The sequence below is a fragment of the Myotis myotis genome, unplaced genomic scaffold (assembly GCF_014108235.1).
Source record: "Myotis myotis isolate mMyoMyo1 unplaced genomic scaffold, mMyoMyo1.p scaffold_m19_p_14, whole genome shotgun sequence".
NCBI classification, from domain to species: Eukaryota; Metazoa; Chordata; class Mammalia; order Chiroptera; family Vespertilionidae; genus Myotis; species Myotis myotis.
The window spans coordinates 53,122,960-53,141,863 of record NW_023416318.1 but is presented as its reverse complement, the minus strand read 5'-3'; the positions used below and the strand labels follow the sequence as shown (position 1 = coordinate 53,141,863).

General features: G+C 45.5%; 1 protein-coding gene across 4 annotated transcripts in view; it reads right to left on the bottom strand.

Annotated features, from left to right (window-relative positions):
* The window catches only part of NOL10 (nucleolar protein 10), a 58,235-nt gene extending 39,704 nt beyond the window's left edge, over positions 1-18,531 (bottom strand). The window contains exons 1-12 of one of the 4 annotated variants that reach the window (XM_036335355.1): positions 18,365-18,510; positions 17,052-17,151; positions 15,036-15,081; positions 14,302-14,400; positions 11,242-11,319; positions 10,073-10,110; positions 8,712-8,848; positions 7,022-7,087; positions 5,204-5,264; positions 3,319-3,404; positions 2,239-2,317; positions 686-835 (exon numbers count right to left, since the gene is read on the bottom strand). In XM_036335355.1, coding sequence (XP_036191248.1) covers positions 686-835; positions 2,239-2,317; positions 3,319-3,404; positions 5,204-5,264; positions 7,022-7,087; positions 8,712-8,848; positions 10,073-10,110; positions 11,242-11,319; positions 14,302-14,362 — 756 coding nt within the window. In that variant the 5' untranslated portion in view covers positions 14,363-14,400; positions 15,036-15,081; positions 17,052-17,151; positions 18,365-18,510. Of the gene's footprint in view, positions 1-685; positions 836-2,238; positions 2,318-3,318; positions 3,405-5,203; positions 5,265-7,021; positions 7,088-8,711; positions 8,849-10,072; positions 10,111-11,241; positions 11,320-14,301; positions 14,401-14,487; positions 14,707-15,035; positions 15,082-16,761; positions 16,888-17,051; positions 17,152-18,364 lie in introns of those variants that run through there. The other 3 variants (XM_036335354.1, XM_036335352.1, XM_036335356.1) reach the window with 3 other exon arrangements.
* Between the last annotated feature and the right edge of the window lie 373 nt (positions 18,532-18,904).

Sequence of the window (18,904 nt, the reverse complement as noted above, 5' to 3'; positions counted from 1 at the left end):
CCAGCCCATGCGAGCCGCTGAGTCGGTTCCCGGTGGCCATCAGGTGATTCTGCCGAGACGGAGACAAGCTGGAAGCCGTCCCCTCCCCTAGCGTCAGCCGCGGCACCGGGGCCAAGAAGCTCCTGGGGCCGGAGGGGCAGGACACCCCGGAAGGACTCTGATCTCCACCACAGATCCCAGGGGACTAGAGCGGAAGCTCAGGAAAGGTCAATACTTGGAAACCAAAATAGAAGAGAAATGGCCCAAGCAGCCAGAGATGCTGACAAGGAGCCGAGCTGTGATGGGGCTGCTGGCCCCTCTCCCCTGAGCCCAGGCAGCCCCGCGGGAAAGGCTGATGCTCGCTCTGTAGACACCATGTGAGGCCGCTGGACCTTCCGCCCGCTTCATCTCAAAAATGAGTTAAAAGAAAAGAAAAAAGAAAAAGAGTGACACTTTAGGACTAAAGATGTTAAGTTTGTTATTAATTGAATGTAAGAACTCTGAATTAATGTTTTCCTATTTAGTTGCTGAATTAATCTTTTACTTCTCTCAAAATACTTAGGTTTTGAAATGAAAAGCAGAGGCAGATTAAAGCCAGTAATATAGGATTTTGTTACTTATTAATACTTGGAGCTTAGGGGACAGAACATCAAATACGCTTAAGAAAATATTATTTTAATAAAAATTTCAACAAAAACACACGTACTGAGTTCTTATTCCACATTTTGATGATTCGAGAGTCTGCAGACAAAATCAAATCTAAAGAATCCTGGAAATGGACCGACTTAATGGGCAGCCCGTACTGGTGATCCTTAACCAGCAGCGGCTTATCCGAGCGAAGATCATACAATAAGACCTAAAAGAAAAAACAATTTGTTTAAACGTTTTATCTTAAAAAGCAACCTTTAAGGTACAAAGGTGGCTGCCATTTGTTCTACTGCCTTTTTATGAGCACAGTGGACACCCTCACCCAGAGTACAAAGACCCCAGTGAGCCAGCAAAAACGCTCTGAGAAAGCTCTTCAGTTACCCTCAGAGCGCATGGCTGTATGAGTTCAACCCTGAGCAGTTTTAAGCACACTAAGATTGAGAACTACTGAGCTATACTAACTAAGAAAGGAACAAAAAGGAAGCCCAAAAGAATGTGTCATTTGGGAATTCAACAAATACTAGTATACATACTGCGGGCCTACTATGTACCAGGCATGTCACAGCGAGTGACAGAAACCAGCATGACAGACATAAAGAAGACAGTCCTGGGAGATTCTGGACAGGTGGCGGTGGCAAGGCTATGACTGGGGATTGGGGGGGGAGGGGGGGTGTCTCTTCTGAGCCCTGCCATAGAGGCAAGAAACCTGGGGCAGCTCAATCTTCATCCCAGGTGACAAGTCCTCTCCAGACCATGAGGGCAGAGGCAGTACAAGTCCTGGAAGCAGGGTCTCAGACCTGTTCTAGGGGGAGAGCAAACTGACAAATGTATGGGCTCTGCCAGGAAGGGAGGGAGAAAGGGAGGGAGGCAGGGAGGGGAGGGGAGGAGAGGGGAGGGGAAGGGAGGGGAGGGAGGGAGGGAGGGAGGGGAGGGGAGGTGAAAGGGAGGGAGGGAGGGAGAGAAGGAAAGATGGATTGAAACCCCTGCAGCCATTCCACTCGTGCTGAGCTGTGCCCCGATCGCCTGTGGAGGGGATCTGTAAATAGTGCTAGGGGAGAGACAGATGCCTGGGACAAACACATTTTGGAAATATGTAGTCAATACATTTCTTGTCTGCAGGAATTCTCAGAGCATTCCATGTATATTCAAATGCACTAGGAATCCCCAAGAGTGGGAATCTGGCAGATTCCAAACTGTTCGACCACAGAATTCTGTCCCAGGACACTCTGGGAAAAATAGTTCTAAGCCACAGTCAAGAGAACATACCCTCCTGTAGTACCGCTCCAGAGCCTCCCAGACCACACACCGAGCTCAGAGCCAGAGTGTCTCAAGGTGCTGGAAGCACACAGCATCTGGGGGCGCTTCCACTCTGGCCAAAGCGTACAGGGATGGGCAAAGGTCTACAGTCGTCCGTATGGAAATAATACAATAAATACTAATAAGAGAATAAAATGTGCTTCGTGCACTCACACTGTAAACCTCCTCTGCCCCCCCGGCCCAGCAATGCTTCACTTTCTGTCCCCACAGTGAAGAAGTTATGTGGCTGTTTCCCACGACACATACGTGTGTCTGGAACACTACAATGTGCGTTTCCAGCGTAAGCACACTTACCTGCCCTGTGGATGTTCCAACTGCCATGGTCAAGGCACCGTTAAATTTCAAAGCAGAGATGGTCGGTAAACTGTTCACCCTGAAAGGCAAAGCATTCCTGTTCCATGTGGGCACCGCCAAACCTTCTAAGAAACAAATTGATTCTTAATCTTCCCTTCAATTCTCATGGGAAATCACTGTCTCCCCTTCTTTTTAAAAGGCAACTGTATCCAAACTTTCCTAATCAAAATAAAAAATAAGTCTACGCATAAATGTAACCAACCTTTAAAAACCTGTAGGTTATCTTCAAGAATTGTAAGAAATATTCTCAAAGCAGCTACCAACAACAACAAAAACTTCTGAAAATATAAAACCAGGTAACAAGACTCGGTCTGACAACGTCTCTCACCTTAATTAAGCCAGGATGAGGCATTACAGAAGCATCCCCTTCTTTCTTAAGAGGAAACATTTTACACTCAGCATGGATATACCCACTTCCCTTTTTGAAGTTAGCTGTGTCAAGCTAAAATAGAAGACTAGGGAGCACGGGGGCCCTGGGATCTGTGAAAGTCCAGGAATGATGAATGGTTATGGCCATGAGCCTGGAACAGGCTTCCCCCGCAGCAGCCCAGAGCTTCAGCACCAAAGCCGCGCTCTGTGGAAAGGTGCTGGACGACAGGCCAGAGCCAACAGCAGCCCTCCTCTCACGCCTCCTGCTGCGTCCTTCCACCAGGACCTGCAGGCCAGGCCGGGACTGCCAGCATCCTCATGTCTCTAACGCCACCTAGAGCCTCAGCCCCAAACTACAATGAGCATCATTGGAAACTTGCCTCCTCAGCCTTGGAGGGACACCTTCTGCTTCACTGCAGCGGTGGACTCCTGGTTCTATCGCTAGACCCTCCCTTCTGAAGTACTTCAGGGAGGAACGCCATCTGGCTTACCCGCTCAATGAGCTTTCACAGGAGAGGGTTTTTACACAATCACAGAAACTACAACCTCAGACATAAGTCTAGAGGTTCCTCCTTTAGCCATGGACCTTAACTTAGTATTGATACATCAGAAGCAGATGAATATTTAAACTACAAGTTCACATCTACTTACTCCGAATCTGCTGTGACACTACTTAACGCACAGTCCAACAGGCCAACTCTGCTTCGAACCCGTGGGTCCCAGCACTCCACTCGACCCTAAACAAAGAGAAACCAGCAACTTCAAACAATAGCTGCTACTGGAAAATTTTTAGATAAATACCAAAAAAAGCCTTAATGATAAAACATATAAACATACACAAAGATCAAAAAATTATTTACAGTATTAACCATCGTATAAGCAAGACCTCAAATGTGCACATCAAATCCCAAGCCCCACAAGCAAGAAATCTCAGGAAGCCCAGCCTTTGCGCTGGGGGTCTGCTCCCCTCACCAGGTCTCAGGGCTGGGCTGGTAGAAGAGGAGCCTCAATATATAACTCCTTTTTAAAAATATGTATATATATATATATATATATATATATATATATATATATATTTTTTATTGATTTCAGAGAGGAAGGGAGAGGGATAGAGAGAGGGAAACATCAATGATGAGAATCACTGATTGGCTGCCTCCTGCACGCACCCTACTGAGGGGGATTGAGCCAGCAACCAAGGCACGGGCCCTTGCATGGAGTCGAACCACGGAACAGAAGCTGGGACGCTTCAGTCGGCAGGCAGAGGCTCTACCCCCTGAGCCAAACCAGCGAGGGCCATACCCCTCTTTCGGAGCACTTCCTGTTATCTAGCCTATATTGCTCTGTAAGGACTCTATCTAAAAATGATTTTTTTTACAAAAACTATTTTAAAACTTCCCCTTGGTAATCTCAGGAAAAGTAATTACCAAGAGAATGCTTCATTGGCCTGATTAGGCATAACAGTATCATAACACATTCAATATAGTTTTACATATTTCCATTAAATCAACATCATGTGTCCCATTTCAAATCCTCATCTCCTAACATAAAAATAACTTGAGTAAAGGCCTAACTTTCATCCACATGGGATTGATTTAATAAACAAATAATGGAACTCTGCCCATACGTTTACAAAAACTAGTTTTGTATTGTAAGTGATTATAGGTATCAAGGTATAAAAATGCACATTTATATACCCTCACGTTAAAAAAAAAGCAAGTGGAGAGCCATGATTTCTTTTTTGTAAAATCCTTAAAAAAAAGTGATACTAATACATATGCACACCTGCACATCCACAGAAAAACCCAAAGGGCTAACAGTGCAAACTATTCACTCGTCAGCTCTCGGTGTGCAGTCTGGCGGCTGACAGGCACAGAGGACACTTCTAAGTAACATACGTCTGACACACTTCCTCTTTACTTTTCTACGAGAACTTTACATTGTAACTAGAAATGCAAATCTAGACAAACTCCTGACAAGCATGAGGACACTGGTTCAGAGGCACTGTGGTTGGAAAGGCACGTGTTGTGGATTTATTGGATGCTACTGTCCAGGACATGCCAACCACAATCCCATCTGCCTTTACGGCGACAATGTCTGCATCAAGGATGCTTCCCGGGTTCTCACCAGCACCGTGATGAAGCTGGCGAGGTGAGGATTACTACCTCCATTTCATCATGAGGAAACGGCCCCAGGGAAAGCAACTAATGAAACTAGCAAGCAGCAGAGAGCGGGGCTCCATGACTCAGTGCTTCCTGTTAAGAACAAGAATGGCGGCCACACTGCTCCCCAGAGCGAGGCTCCAGCAGTGACCCCCATCCAGCTCCAGAAGGTCAGGGTCAGAGCGCACCTCGTCAGCGGCAGAGCGGGGCAGTCAGCAGCAGCTATAACAGCTTTCCATACGAAGAGCAAGCCAGTGGCTTGCGGCTTCGTTAGCACCCGGCTCCTAGGAGCCGAGCAACTCTGTCTTTAAACGCAATTTCGTTCATTATCAAACGTAAAACAAACACTTTTACACAAGCAAGCCAGTTATGCTCACCTCTACTGTTCCTGTGGCGAACAAGCCGTGCACTGAATTTATGTCACAAACGTTATTCTCCCTAAAACAGTAAAGCAATAGGGAGATCATATTAGTGTCCCCCCAGGGCAGTGGTCGGCAAACTGCGGCTTGCGAGCCACATGGGGCTCTTTGGCCCCTTGAGTGTGGCTCTTCCACAAAATACCGACTTCTGCACATGGGCCATGAAGTTTCAATTGCACTGCACGTGCTTTTTTGCCCCAGGGGGAGGGACACCCAATAAACTTCAATCCACAGTCAACCGAGTACTATGGAGAAAGAAGACATGCGATTCTCACTGATCTACTTGTGAAAACACCAGGCACGAAGGGTAAGTGCCCGGAGCACAGCGGCCAGTGTCTGACCTTAGGGTGACACCCTGTCACCCAGGGGATGAGACAGGAGAGAACTTCCTCCTGAAACACTAGTCCACGGCCATGAGAATAAACATGCGTTCCACTTTCTCAATACATTTTCTCCCCAGGCAGAAACACAGGCTGTGGCTGTGCCGACCTGAGACCTGACTGTTTAAGCTGGGAATCCTGCTCTAGGCCTCATTTTCCTCGCCCGTGGAATGAAGACGTCACTACCTCATTGAGCTGTTGTGATGATTAAATGGAAACACTAGAAAATGTTCAACACAGTGTCTAGAGTTTACAAGACACTCAATCATAATGGCTGTTATTATAGACAGAACACTGTGCAGCTAAAGAGCAGATAACTTGTTATTCAACAATGCATCATAAAGTTACTATCATATTTTAAATAAGAGGATTTCAAGTCAATTGAAAAGAAATAGTGCGAATGTACTTGGTTTTCCCACATGTTCTTTCAACTTTACAAAGCCTTTCAGAGCAATAAGGAAAACCCAACAAGCTCTTTTTTTTTTTTTTTTTTTAAATATATTTTATTGATTTTTCACAGAGAGGAAGGGAGAGAGATAGAAAGCTAGAAACATCGATGAGAGAGAAACATCGATCAGCTGCCTCCTGCACATCTCCCACCGGGGATGTGCCCGCAACCCAGGTACATGCCCTTGACCGGAATCGAACCTGGGACCCTTCAGTCCGCAGGCCGACGCTCTATCCACTGAGCCAAACCGGTTTCGGCCCAACAAGCTCTTTATATACATAGATGAGGAGTAATCCAGCTTCCATCCCACTAGCTGTGTGACTGTTCTTACCCTCTCTGAGCCTCAGCTGCCCTATCTGTAAAACGCAGCTAATAATAGCTCCTACCATAAAAATCTGTTATAAGTTTAAAATGAGTTGATATATATAAAATACTGAATAATGCCTGGCACAGAAAGCCCTTTTACTATTATTGTTGTTATTATTCAACATTATTATTATGATGATGACAGATTCAGATTCATTCCTCAAAGGAATTCTCTTTAAATAAAACAAAAGTTTAGACAATAATGTATAAAAGGAAAATGAAAAAAACCTTAACTTTCTGCTAACAACAACATAAAAGATAATCATTTTTAAATGTTATTCCAAGTTAATTCACAATTTCTTCACAAGAAAACATATCACAAAACAAAATCATGAAGGGAAATTTAAAAAACACTACAAAAAATAATAAACTGAATTTTTTAGTGAGTTTTAAAACTTTCAAGTCTATTTTTTAAAAATTTCAAGAAATCACCAGATCTTTTAATGAATTTTTTGTTTAAGAAAAACTTAATGCTACTCTTTAATTAAATTACCCAGAGTATTGCTTGATAAGAATTTGAGCATCTGGCTCCATCTCCTGGCCCAAATAAACACTGCAGGTTTCTTAAAACAAAATACTCACGCAGCATCAGTTTGTAGAGGATTTAGGTACCGTCCTTGTTCTAAGTTTAACCTATAAACTTCAGAGCTGCAAATATATAAAATTAAAAATATGGTAAACTAAAAAACAATAAAAAATATGGCAAGCTACTATAAACTTTTCTTCAAATAAATATAATTTTTAGAAATATATATATATAAAGGGGTAGGCAAAAGTAGGTTTACAGTTGTGAGTTCATGAAAATTTATTCTTGCATTTATTACTAGAGTCCTGGTGCATGAATTCGTGCATGGGGGGCGTCCAGTCCACCTGTGGGGGCCGGGGGGGACCATGGGAGGTCGGCTGTCCCCACCCCCGACTGGGGTGGGGGGGTAATCAGGGGGCTGGGCAGGCTGGGGGGAGGGGCCGCAGGAGGTTGGCCAGCCTCCTGGTCATTCTGGTCGCTTGGCTTTTATATATAGAGATTATATTCTTTTCCATACAAACATCTGTAAACCTGCTTTTGTCTACCCTTGTGTGTGTGTGTGTGTGTGTGTATATCCCTCATAAGGCATCGCTTCCTTTTGTAAAATACAAAAGTGTACTCTAAACCTAAAAAAGAACCAGCTTGTGTGTAATTTGTTCAAGCATATGTGATTTAAATCACCCATGTGTCAAGGAAATATTATGAAGTCATTAGGTAGACTATTATTTACAACTAGAGGCCCGGTGCATGAAATTCGTGCGGGGGGAGGGGGGGTGTCCCTCAGCCCGACCTGCACCCTCTCCAATCCAGGAGCCCTCAGGGGATGTCCTACTGACAACTTGGGCCCACTCCCCGTGGTTCTCTGCTCTCTGTGGGGCCTGCCTGCTCCACACCACAGCGATGGCCAAGCAGGCCCTGCTGGGTGCTGCCTGCAGGCGCACTTGCCTGCTGGGCTCACATTGCCAGGGTGATGCTGCCAGCATCCTGCCCCGGCCGCTATGGGCACCACCTTCTTTTGCCACAGAGTGACGGTTAATTTGCATACTCCTCTTTTATTAGCTAGGATAACATAGAGAATATAAGATCCAAAATGTACCTATATCTATAATAATAAAAGCGTAATATGCTAATTAGACTGGAAGTCCTTCCAAATGAAGCCGGAGCTGCGAGGGAAGCCTGGATCCCAGGTGCCTGCCAGAGGCCAGAGGGAAGCCAGGGTCCCGGGTGCCAAAGAGAAGCTGGTGCTGGCAGCCAGGGGAAGAAGGGCCTACTCTTGCACAAATTTCGTGCATCGGGCCTCTAGTGTGTATATAAGAAAAGGCTTAAAGGAAATACAATAAAAGATCAATAAGGGTTTCCTCTGGATGAGAGATTTTTTTTTCTTCTTTATGCTTTTTTATATTTTCCAATTTTCTATAGTGGATATGTATTATTTTTATAATCATAAAGAAGGTAATATTTAAGAATAAAAAGCTTTTAAATGCCATGCAATGGGGCTAGGAAATGGACTTCCCCACTCATATGCCCCTCTTCGGTCACCCACGTCTCTAGCTGTAGAGCACCGTGCTACGGAGAGCCAAGGATGTAGTTCCTGACCGGGCCAGTCGCTTTGGAACTACACCCTGTGAGCAACGGAAAGGCAGGCCTCACGGCTTACTCTGCTTTTAGTTCTCCTCGGCGCCGGGGACAGCAGTTGTCTGGGAAATGAGGTGGGAAGGAGGACACAAAGGGCGTCAGGCCCAATACCTTGCGCCAACGAAGTACAAGTCGCAGGACGGATAGTGGTAGGAGAAGTCCCTCCCGAACTTCGGTATTCTGGTTTTGTAGTAAAAGCCCGACTGCGAGTGGAATTCAATGTATCGATCATTATGTAAGAAGACAATCTGAAAACGAAACAGGAAAATTCATTTGCTTAGGTTTCCAGGTAGAGTGTTTATTTCATCATCACTAAAACTAGCTAAGCTAGAAAACCTCTGGCCCCCCTCGCCCTCCTGTCTCTCTGTAAACACACGAAATATCAGCACAGCTCTCCATCGTGATTAAAACTGGGATGAAGAATCAAACCTCTCCAGCAGGTACTCAATGCCTTCTGGCATCTTAGGCAGCTTCTCTGCAAACCGAACCTTCTCACTGAAAGGCTTAAAGCAAATGTCCTCCCTTCCCCCCCCAAAAAAAATAAAAAAAAATAAAAACAAAACAACAAATGGCCCTCCCTTATCTGGCACCACCACTTTATAACACAGAGCACCGCTCAGTAATGTCAATGAGTAATTTCCCATTTTGATAATCTCACAATTATCACACAGGGTTTGATAAATGTGTAAACACTGAACTTTAATATATTACAAAGGCATCTTTAAAATCTCCAGGTGGTATTTAAAAGCAAATTTATCAAAATCTAGATCAAACACATTATAAAATTACATGTCCCAAACACATGACAAATGGCTACCACAGGCAAAAGGATAAACTATATCCACAGTTTCCAGAACTGAACACAATATATAAAGCCATGTCAGCTCAGGAAATTCAATTTCCTCCAAGGTGACATCTGACATTTAAAACTTTCCATTGAAATTGAGTAAGGCAAAGAAAGAAAAGAAAAAAAAATGTATATAATTGGCTGTTTTTTGACCTGTTTCAGAATATGCCATGATTTTTATCTGCAGGGTTAATAAAGTTAAACATACAGCATAGCTATTTTACTTTACACCTATGAATATGAAAGCAACCTGGCAAATAACCCCACATTTAATGCAATGAAAATTACACACCTGGAATCTAAGATGGTCTGAAAAAACATGACTGCTACCAATTCTTAAAAATACGGATAAGGTTTCGTATGTTACATGGAAATTTTATTTTGATATTAAGCTAGAAAAAGCTATCTCTATCAGAGTTTTGTTTATTTTTCTATTTTTTTCCTATCACAGTTTTAAAAGATACTACGTATTATTCATGTGACAAATTAAAATATATTGATAGAAAATGAAAGGTTGTACTACACAGCCATTTTAAGTTAGCAATGGGAACATCAAAAAGATACTTATAAAAATAAATTCCACTTAGTCATGTATTGATAGCCAGTACAGACCAATCAAACGTACCTTTGAATAGTCATCAGACAATGTTTCAAAGGTGACAACTAGAAAATAAGAAACAGTAGGAAAAAACAATCAATTCTCAATTTTTTAATAAAAAGGCAAACTTAATGCAAAGATCCTAATTCAACACAAAAATTATGTACAAATGCTAGGTTTTTCTTGTTTTTGCCCCTACATAAAACAAGAACAAAGTTGCCATGCTATGCTGCTCCCAAAACACCAAATGGAAAATTTAAAGCTTTATAATTTCTCAGTACTGGCCAATTAGATTTTCTGCAGAACTGAAGGCAATTAAATATAAATTCACAAAACATAATGACTTCTAAATTTTGCCCCAATTTTCCTGAAATGTTCAAAATAAAATAGGTATTACAGAACATTTACAAACTGTTGCTTTAAAAAGGATAACAGTAACTTCGTACCCATTCACAGTGTATCTGGTAAACTAACATAAAGAGGGAAACAGGTGTGATCAGCAGCACATGGAGTCTGTATTGGGTGAAACAAGTCAGGCGGAGACGGCTCCCATCCTTTCCCTGACAAAAACACCTGAACGTTCCCGTTTCACTGTCCTCTGTGCTAGACAGAACTAGCATGACCCACTGACCTTCCCGTCCACAGCCCCCTTTTCTGTAGTGAGTGGAACCTGTGAATGCGATGAGACACCACTCCCGTGACTGTCACACTGTATGGCCAGGGGGAGATTTATAATCACACGAGCCCTTTAAAAGCAGAGCTTTCTCCCGCCGGCAGAAGGGGAGGGGCCAATGGGCTGCTGTGGTCTGAAGGCGGAGGCACCAGCTGAGGAGGAATGCCGGCAGCCTCTGGAAGCCGAGCACGGCTGAGGATGAAGGCCAGTGGGAAACAGGACTCAAGTCCTACAACTTCAACCAACTGCATCCTGCCAACCTGGAAGCCTGGCGGCGGATCCCTTCCCAAGCCTCTGGACAGGCGTCCCACCGGGCTGGCCCCTGGAGCGCAGCCTGAGCACAGGACGCGGCAGAGCCTGGATGGGCTTCGCCTACAGACCTGGGAGCTCATCGTGGGTGTTTGCGGTCATTTGTTACCCAGCAAAGAAAACTAATACACAACCCCTTCCCGTTTTAACAGGCAGTAAAGATGCCAAACATAAAAAGCTGGTTTCATGAATTCAAATTTAACCTTTTACTTACCTTCTGAATCTAAACACCTTTCAAACTTCAAGGATAATTGATAGGTGTCATAGCATCGAACCCGAGGTTTATATGTTCCTATAAAAAAATTAATGAGATGTAAAACCTAAAGGGCACACTTCTCATTGTCAGTACCCTGCAGATATGCTGAGTATAGTCTCTGTTCAGAGGTAAGTAGCATTCACTGCAACCATAGCAAAGGAAAAGAATTTAGAAGCAACCCTCCCCAACATCCCCAGGGGAAAACGAGCAAGGATATAAGCAAGCAACTTACAGGAAATGAAATACAAATAATTAACGCACCTCACAAATAATCTAACTAAGCTGATTACAACAGTAAAATCGTTTTTTGTCCATCAGAATGGCTACTATGGTGCTAAGATGAAGGAGCTAAGAAAAGTTCTCTCATACACTATTGGTGATTACTACAAATTGTTACAACTTCTCTGGAGGCCAACCTGGCAATATCTGTAAACTATGTGATGTTTATACACCTTGAACATGTACTTCAACATATACAAATTCATCCTATAGAAACACACCCACAAGTGTACCAAAGACATGAAGAATGTTCACTGCAGCAGTGTTTACAAATGGCCAAGAATGGAAAGCAGTAAAATGTCTGCTGATAGGAAATGGTTACACAGACAAGGGTAAGTCTTCATACAGATCATAAAGAGGATGACACAGACATGGAAAGCTGCCAAAATGTAGTACAAAGTGAGAGAGAGAACAGAGAGCACGAGTGGGCGCTGAGACTGGTGTCTGCAATATGATCCCATTTTTATAAAACTCAACAATGATGATGTTAGCACTTCGTACAGAAAAAAGCTAGAGGAATAAGCAGTGAAATTGTAGGGCCTTTCACATTGTATCTTTACACTTCTGTAAAGTTTGCATTTTATATAAGTTTACCATGTTTGCAATAAGAAAAGACTGATTTTTTAAAACCAATAGATACTTTTAAAAGAAAGGAATGCGGCAGTCCTATGTTTGCTGGCAAGTATCAAAGCCCAAGATGTCTTTTTAAAGCAGTACAGTGTATAGCCCTGGCTGGTGCGGCTCAGTTGGTTGGAGCGTCGTCCTATACACCAAAAGGTGGCAGGTTCTACCCCAGTCAGGGCACATATCCAGATTGTGGGTTCAATCCCCACGAGGGAGGCAACTGATTCATGTTCCTCTCACTCCCTTCCTCGCTCTCTAAAATCCACGGAAACATGACCTCAGGTGAGGATTTAAGAACAAAACAGTATAATATATACACATGCTATACAGTCAAATGCCGATGGGGACACATTCTGAAAAATTAGGCATCATTAAGCGATTTCATCATTGTGCTAATAGTACAGGGTGCACTCACACAGACCTAGGTGTACAGTCCACGACTATAATTGTATGTGCTGTAGTTTTACATGACTGACAGCACCATGGGTTTGTTTACACCAACATCACCACTAACCCGTGAGCAATGTATTGTGCTGACATTACCTGGCTCGGACATCACGAGGTGACAGGAATTTGTTAGCTCCATTGTAAGCCAATGAGACCATTTTTGTATACATAGCCATCATTGACCAAAACGTCATTATGCAGCACAGGACTATATACAGAATACAGATTACATATATGATATGCATAGTGTGTATATTATGTGTAATTATTTACATACTAGAGGCCTGATGCACGAAATCTGTGCAAGGGGCTCAGCGGATCGCCCAGGCTGCCTCACGGCCCCACGGCCCCACCCACTGGTCGTTCTGGAAGGTCGTCAGAAGGTTGTTCCACCATCCAGTCTAATTAGCATATTCGCTCTTTATTATATAGGATATAAAACTGTATCTATCCTAAATATAAAGCTGGAGGCTAGAAACGTAGACAACCACTCACCAAGAACAAAAGAGACTGGCATGTAGATGCACAGAAGTTCTGTCAAATAAGAAAGCGGTTGGAAAAGGGACAAAGGCAGACAACATTAAGCCACCAAAAAATGTCTGTGGACAACACACAGGCCATATGTGCCGAAATCACAGCCAAAAACGGCTGGGTGGTAATGTTTTCAGTGATAATACATTAAATGTCCCCACTGTCGTGGCTCTCTGATACCAATGAACACTGCCAATACAAATCTTAGTGACGTAGAAATATTAAGTATATGACACAGCAAATTATGTTAAAAGACCTTTCTAGGAACTCTCCTTTATTGTTGGTGGGAGTGGAACATGATCTGACCACTGTGGTAAAAAGCCTGGCAGCTGTCTCTCAAACTAAGCATACACCGACCCTGGGGCCTAGCAATGTCCTCCAAACACACTAGTACACGGCGCTTTATGAACAACAGCCAAAGACAGGCCAGGGCAGGCGTCCATGTGATGGAGAAGGATAAATAAAATGTGGTCTATTCCTGCAAGGAAATACCATTTGGTAATTTTAAAAGGACAACATATTGACACATATAACGGCACATAAATCTCAAATATGGAGCCCTAGGTGCATGACCGCATTTATGTAAAGTTCTAAAAGAGGCTAAACCTGTCTGCGGTAAAAAAAAGCAAAAGCAGGGCAGTGGGCGCCTACGCATGGGTGGGAGCAGGGCCGGCTGTGAGGGACGCCACGGAAGCATCTGGTGAAAGGAATGTTCTACACCTTCAGAGTGGTTTGGGCTACACAGGTGTTGCATTTGACAAAACACATCACAGTTAAGATCTGTGCATCTCAACGTATGTAAATTTACGTTAAAAAGCCATAAATAAATACTGGAGTTAATGGTATACACGCTGAGGTCTGTAGGGGTGGAGTATACTGATATCTGCCATTTGCTCTGAAATGTATTAAAACCAGCATGGGCGATGGGTGGACAGACAGACATGTAATGAAGCAAGTACAGCAAACTGCTGAAGAATCAAGGGGATGGGTAATGGACAGTCACTGTACAACTTTTTCAATGTTTCCACAGTTTTAAATTTTTTTATAATGAAGTGATAGGGAAATTTAAAAAGTGACCTATGCCATCATATTTCCTGATATAAAATGTACATAAACCATAACCAAAAAGATGCTTACCAGTTGCTAAAATATACTGTCCATCTTTTGAAACCTTAATAGTGGTACAAACAGTAGGCATTTCAAAATCCTGAATAAGTTCAATTCTCCTCCGGACATCTACAAAGAGAGAAAATGAGCAGCTGATCTATTATAAAAGGCTAACATATTAGCTTTTAATTAGGTAAAATCAAATCCCACACTCACCAGGAACACATCAACCACAACAAGAGATTTCTTAAGAAGAAAGCAGTTTGCTTTCCTGCGTAGTTGTACACCTTCACTTAAGTACGGTAGCCATAAGTGAGTGCAAGGTCTCTAACATGGACCGCCGGGATTCGTTTCCTCCTCACGGGAAGTCATGCTCAACAAGGAGGCAGCTGCCCTAACCGGTTTGGCTCAGTGGATAGAGTGTCGGTCTGTGGACTGAAGGGTCCCAGGTTCGATTCCGGTCAAGGGCATGTACCTTGGTTGCAGGTATATCCCCAGTAGGGGGTGTGCAAGAGGCAGCTGATTGATGTTTCTCTCTCATCAATGTTTCTAACTCTCTATCCCTCTCCCTTCCTCTCTGTAAAAAAATCAATAAAATATATTTTTAAAAAAACAAGGAGGCAGCTGATAGAATAACTGGTCTCACACAGCCTGAGCGAACAAGCTTGAGGCAAAGGCGAGGGACTGAGATTTCCTTCAACGACAGAGCCTGGGACCCTAAAGGGCCAGAAGTCTCTGGCTGCAGTGGGAAAAACAATACTCACCCACATCTTTCTTCTGTAGTGCTCTCTTCTTCCTGTCAGAAAGCCACTAGAGAAAACAAAGAGACTTTATTTTAAAACATGTTTACTTGAATTGTTTTTCTGCTGGCAAAAATAACACATGCTCACATTTAAAAAATGTTAAGCCTTACACAAATACGTAACAGGGAAAGTAAAAATATTCTGTAATCCTAACCCTACTGTTAACATATCCTCTGGATATTTTTCTTGTACATATTTACATATATTAGACAATACATTTTTAGAACTGTACCATATTTTAAACAAGGGAAAATGAATTCATCTAATCAATCTAAGAGAAAGCAGTAAGCTTCAAATATTATGGGTTATAACTAATATATGGAGCTCAGTCTATTTAAGTGAAAATTTAAAAAGCAAGCCATTAAGCCCTAGCCAGTTTGGCTCAGTGGATAGAGTGTTGGCCTGGGGACTAAAAGGTCCCAGGTTCGATTCCAGTCAAGGGCACATGCCCAGGTTGTGGGCTCAATCCCCAGTGTGTGTGTGTTTGGGGGGAGAGGGGGAGGGCCCGTGGGGGTGTGTGCAGGAGGCAGCCGATCAATGATTCTCTCTCATCGTTGATGTTTCTATCTCTCTCTCCTTCTCCCTTCCTCTCTAAAATCAATAAAATAATAATCATTAAAAATAAAAAAAAATAAAAAGCAGGCCATTAAAAGGAGAACATTTCTTAAAAGTATGTTTACAATGAACAAAACTAGATAAATAACTGACTAAATAGCTGATGCTTGGTAAGAAGGCAGTGATACTTTTGAAAGTCATATTTACTGGGTAAACACCGGCATTTGCTCGGTAATTAACGCCCCCGGCCTAGCAGCAGCATAATGACATCCCTGAGAATGATGCAGCATGAATCAATCACGATTGCCCTAAAGCAGCGGCTCTCAACCAAGGGCAACTTGCCCCCCAAAGGGCATTTGGCAATTCCTAAGACACATCTGGTTGTCACAACTGGGGGTGTACTCTTGGCATCCAGTGAGTAGAGGTCAGGGTTGCTGCCAAATACCCTACAATGCCCAGGGCAGCCCCACAGCAAAGAACTGTTCAGCCCAAAATGTCAATAATGATAAACCCTGCCCTAGAGAAATGAAAGAAAAGTAACGGATGTCATTTCTAAAAGCACAGCCCAATGTACAGCCCATGCGAGACACATGACATGTCATCTTTAGGACTCTCTGATATGGCAGACTCACCACCAAAACCTTAAGTACCTAGTATAGCACCTGACGCAGTGACTACATTTGAAAATATATCATACTGCCCTGGCCGGTTTAGCTCAGTGGATAGAGCGTCGGCCTGCACACTGAAGGGTTGTTCAATTCTAGTCAAGGGCACAGGCCCGGGTTGTGGGCTCCATCCCCAGTGGGGGGCGTGCGGGAGGCAGCCGATCAATGATTCTCTCATCACTGATGTTTCTCTCTCTCCTTCACTCTCCCTTCCTCTCTGAAATCAATAAAAGTATATTAAAAAAAGAAAGCAGATAATACTTTGAAGGGCCTGGGTTTGAGTCAGGCTTTCCTCTGAATTTAGTGGTTGTGCTGGTCTCTGATTTTATTTTGGGCAGTAATGTTTCAGTTCATGGTGATGTCACAGTGTATTTCTGGGCACTCAATATACGCTTTCCTATCACCTAAGGCAAGCGGAACAGGCACGCGACAGGCTTCCCCCCACAGGGGGCCCGCTTCCCCCTCACAGGCAGCCATGCTCCACAGGGCGGCGGCTGACAGTAACCGGTCTCACACGGCCTGAGCGGAACGCTCGGAGCGAAGGAAAGGAGCCTGCGATGCCCGTCCATCCGCGCCGGGAGCCTGAGGGCCAGAGCCGCCAGCAGTGCTGACCGGAAGTTCCCTTCAGGAGCGTCTGTGCAGACAGACAGGCAGCGCTAGGCAGAGCAAACGAGGCTCAGACCGCACAGGTGGCATCAACAGTGAGTCTAAAGTTAAAAAAAAAAAGTTCGCCAAAGAACTGAAAATTGTCACTCACGTCAGCCGTCCCCGCTGCAGAGACGGGCACGTGGCCACTGCACGCCACCGCGGCAGACGCCAGCACGGGCTCTGGAAACGCGGGGCCCCAGGCCTCGCTGCTGCGGAGAAGGAGCAAGACCCTCTGTACCTCACCTCTGAAGCAGGTAAAGGAAAACGAGCCGCTTACGTCAGAATTACCTTAAACGAAGACAAGCGAGAGCGCCATGCTAACAGACACACAGCTGTTTACTCAACGTTTCCGCTGATGTTACTAGGGCTTCACACCTTAAGCAGCAAAAATAAAACTCCTGATACCTTCTGCTCGTTAGCTCCCCGTCCCCATCACGTAGCCCGGTGCTCAGATCCAAAACCCAGGAGTTCTCTCCTGACTCCTTCCTTCCCTTCACCTGAGGCCTCCTCGCCACCACCCAATCCGTCAGCAAGTCCCATCAGCCCACCTCCCGAGCCCCTCCGCGTCTGAGCGCAGCGGTTCTCAACCTGTGGGCCGCGACCCCTTTGGCGGTCGAACGGCCCTTTCACAGGGGTCGCCTAAGACCATCCTGCATCTCAGATATTTACATGACGATTCATCACAGTAGCAACATGACAGTTATGAAGTAGCAACGAGAATAATGTTATGATTGGGTCACGACATGAGGAACTGTATTTGAAGGCCAGAAGGTTGAGAACCACTGAGTTAGAGCTACTCCTGTGGCCTGGGGAAGCGGCCTCCCAGATCTGCCGGAACGTAACCGTGAGATGAGGAGAGAACCGCTCATTTCCCAGCCCCTGCCACTCTCTGCCCTAAGATGCCGGGAAATCACTACGGCCCGAAGGTTCAAGCGCCCTGCCCGGCCGGCCTGGCTCAGGGGCTGGGCATCAACCCGTGAACCAGGAGGTCGGGGCACATGCCGGGTTGCGGGCTCGATCCTGGAGGGTGGGGGTGCAGGAGGCAGCCCATCCATGATCCTCTCTCATCACTGATACGTCTCCCTCTCCTTCTCCCTTTCTCGCTAAAATCAATACAAAGTACATTTGAACGGGCGTTAAAATGAGGGGGAGACCTGTCAGCCACCCCGTCAGGTCTCCTCCTCGTGTGACAGCGGCTGCGAACAGCCCTAGACGCGCAGAGGGACGCGCCCTCCGTCCTACAAGTTCCCTTAGAGCTCACGGACCGGCTCGCCCCCGGTGCTCGTCTCCCGGCGCCCACGGCTCCCCGGCACCGGCTCTGGCCCCGGACCTTCCCGGGTCGGGGCGGATGAGGGCCCAGCTACGACAGGCCGGGAGCCGGGCGGAAGGGACGGCGCCCCGAGGAGGCCCCGGGGCACTCACCTCGGGAAGGGACTTGCCGCAGCTGAGACTGTAGATCTTCACCTCGTTGAGGCTGGAGACCTGCATGGCGGCGTGGAGGCGCGGCACGGGATCCTGTCAGCGCCGCGGTCCCGGCGGCGCACGCGAGCCTCGCCTCCCCCGGCTTCCGCGGCGCGGGCGCGCGGTGATGACGCACTTCCGGCTTTGGAAGCGCATGTTCCCGGAAGCGGGAAGCGGCGGCTGAGGGCAGAGGGCGGCTGCTGGTTGCGGCTGCGGGGCTGCCCGCGACCCTGATCCGGCGGCAGCCGCTCTCCTTCCCCACAGCGTCCTGAGCGGTAGGAAGCCCTCGGGGCCGCTGCCCAGGCCGAAGGGTCGCGGTCCCGGGCGGGGAGGCGGGCGGTGTGGGCCGACCCCAGGCCTTGCGGGCTTTGTGGAGGGAATTCGGAGTGGAAGCGTGTTTTCCCTGCGGTGTTTCTGCAACATTACGTTACCAATAAATGCTCCTCCACATCGCGTGTTGAAAGTGTTATTTTGTGCCCGGCCAGTGGCTCCGTGGTTGCG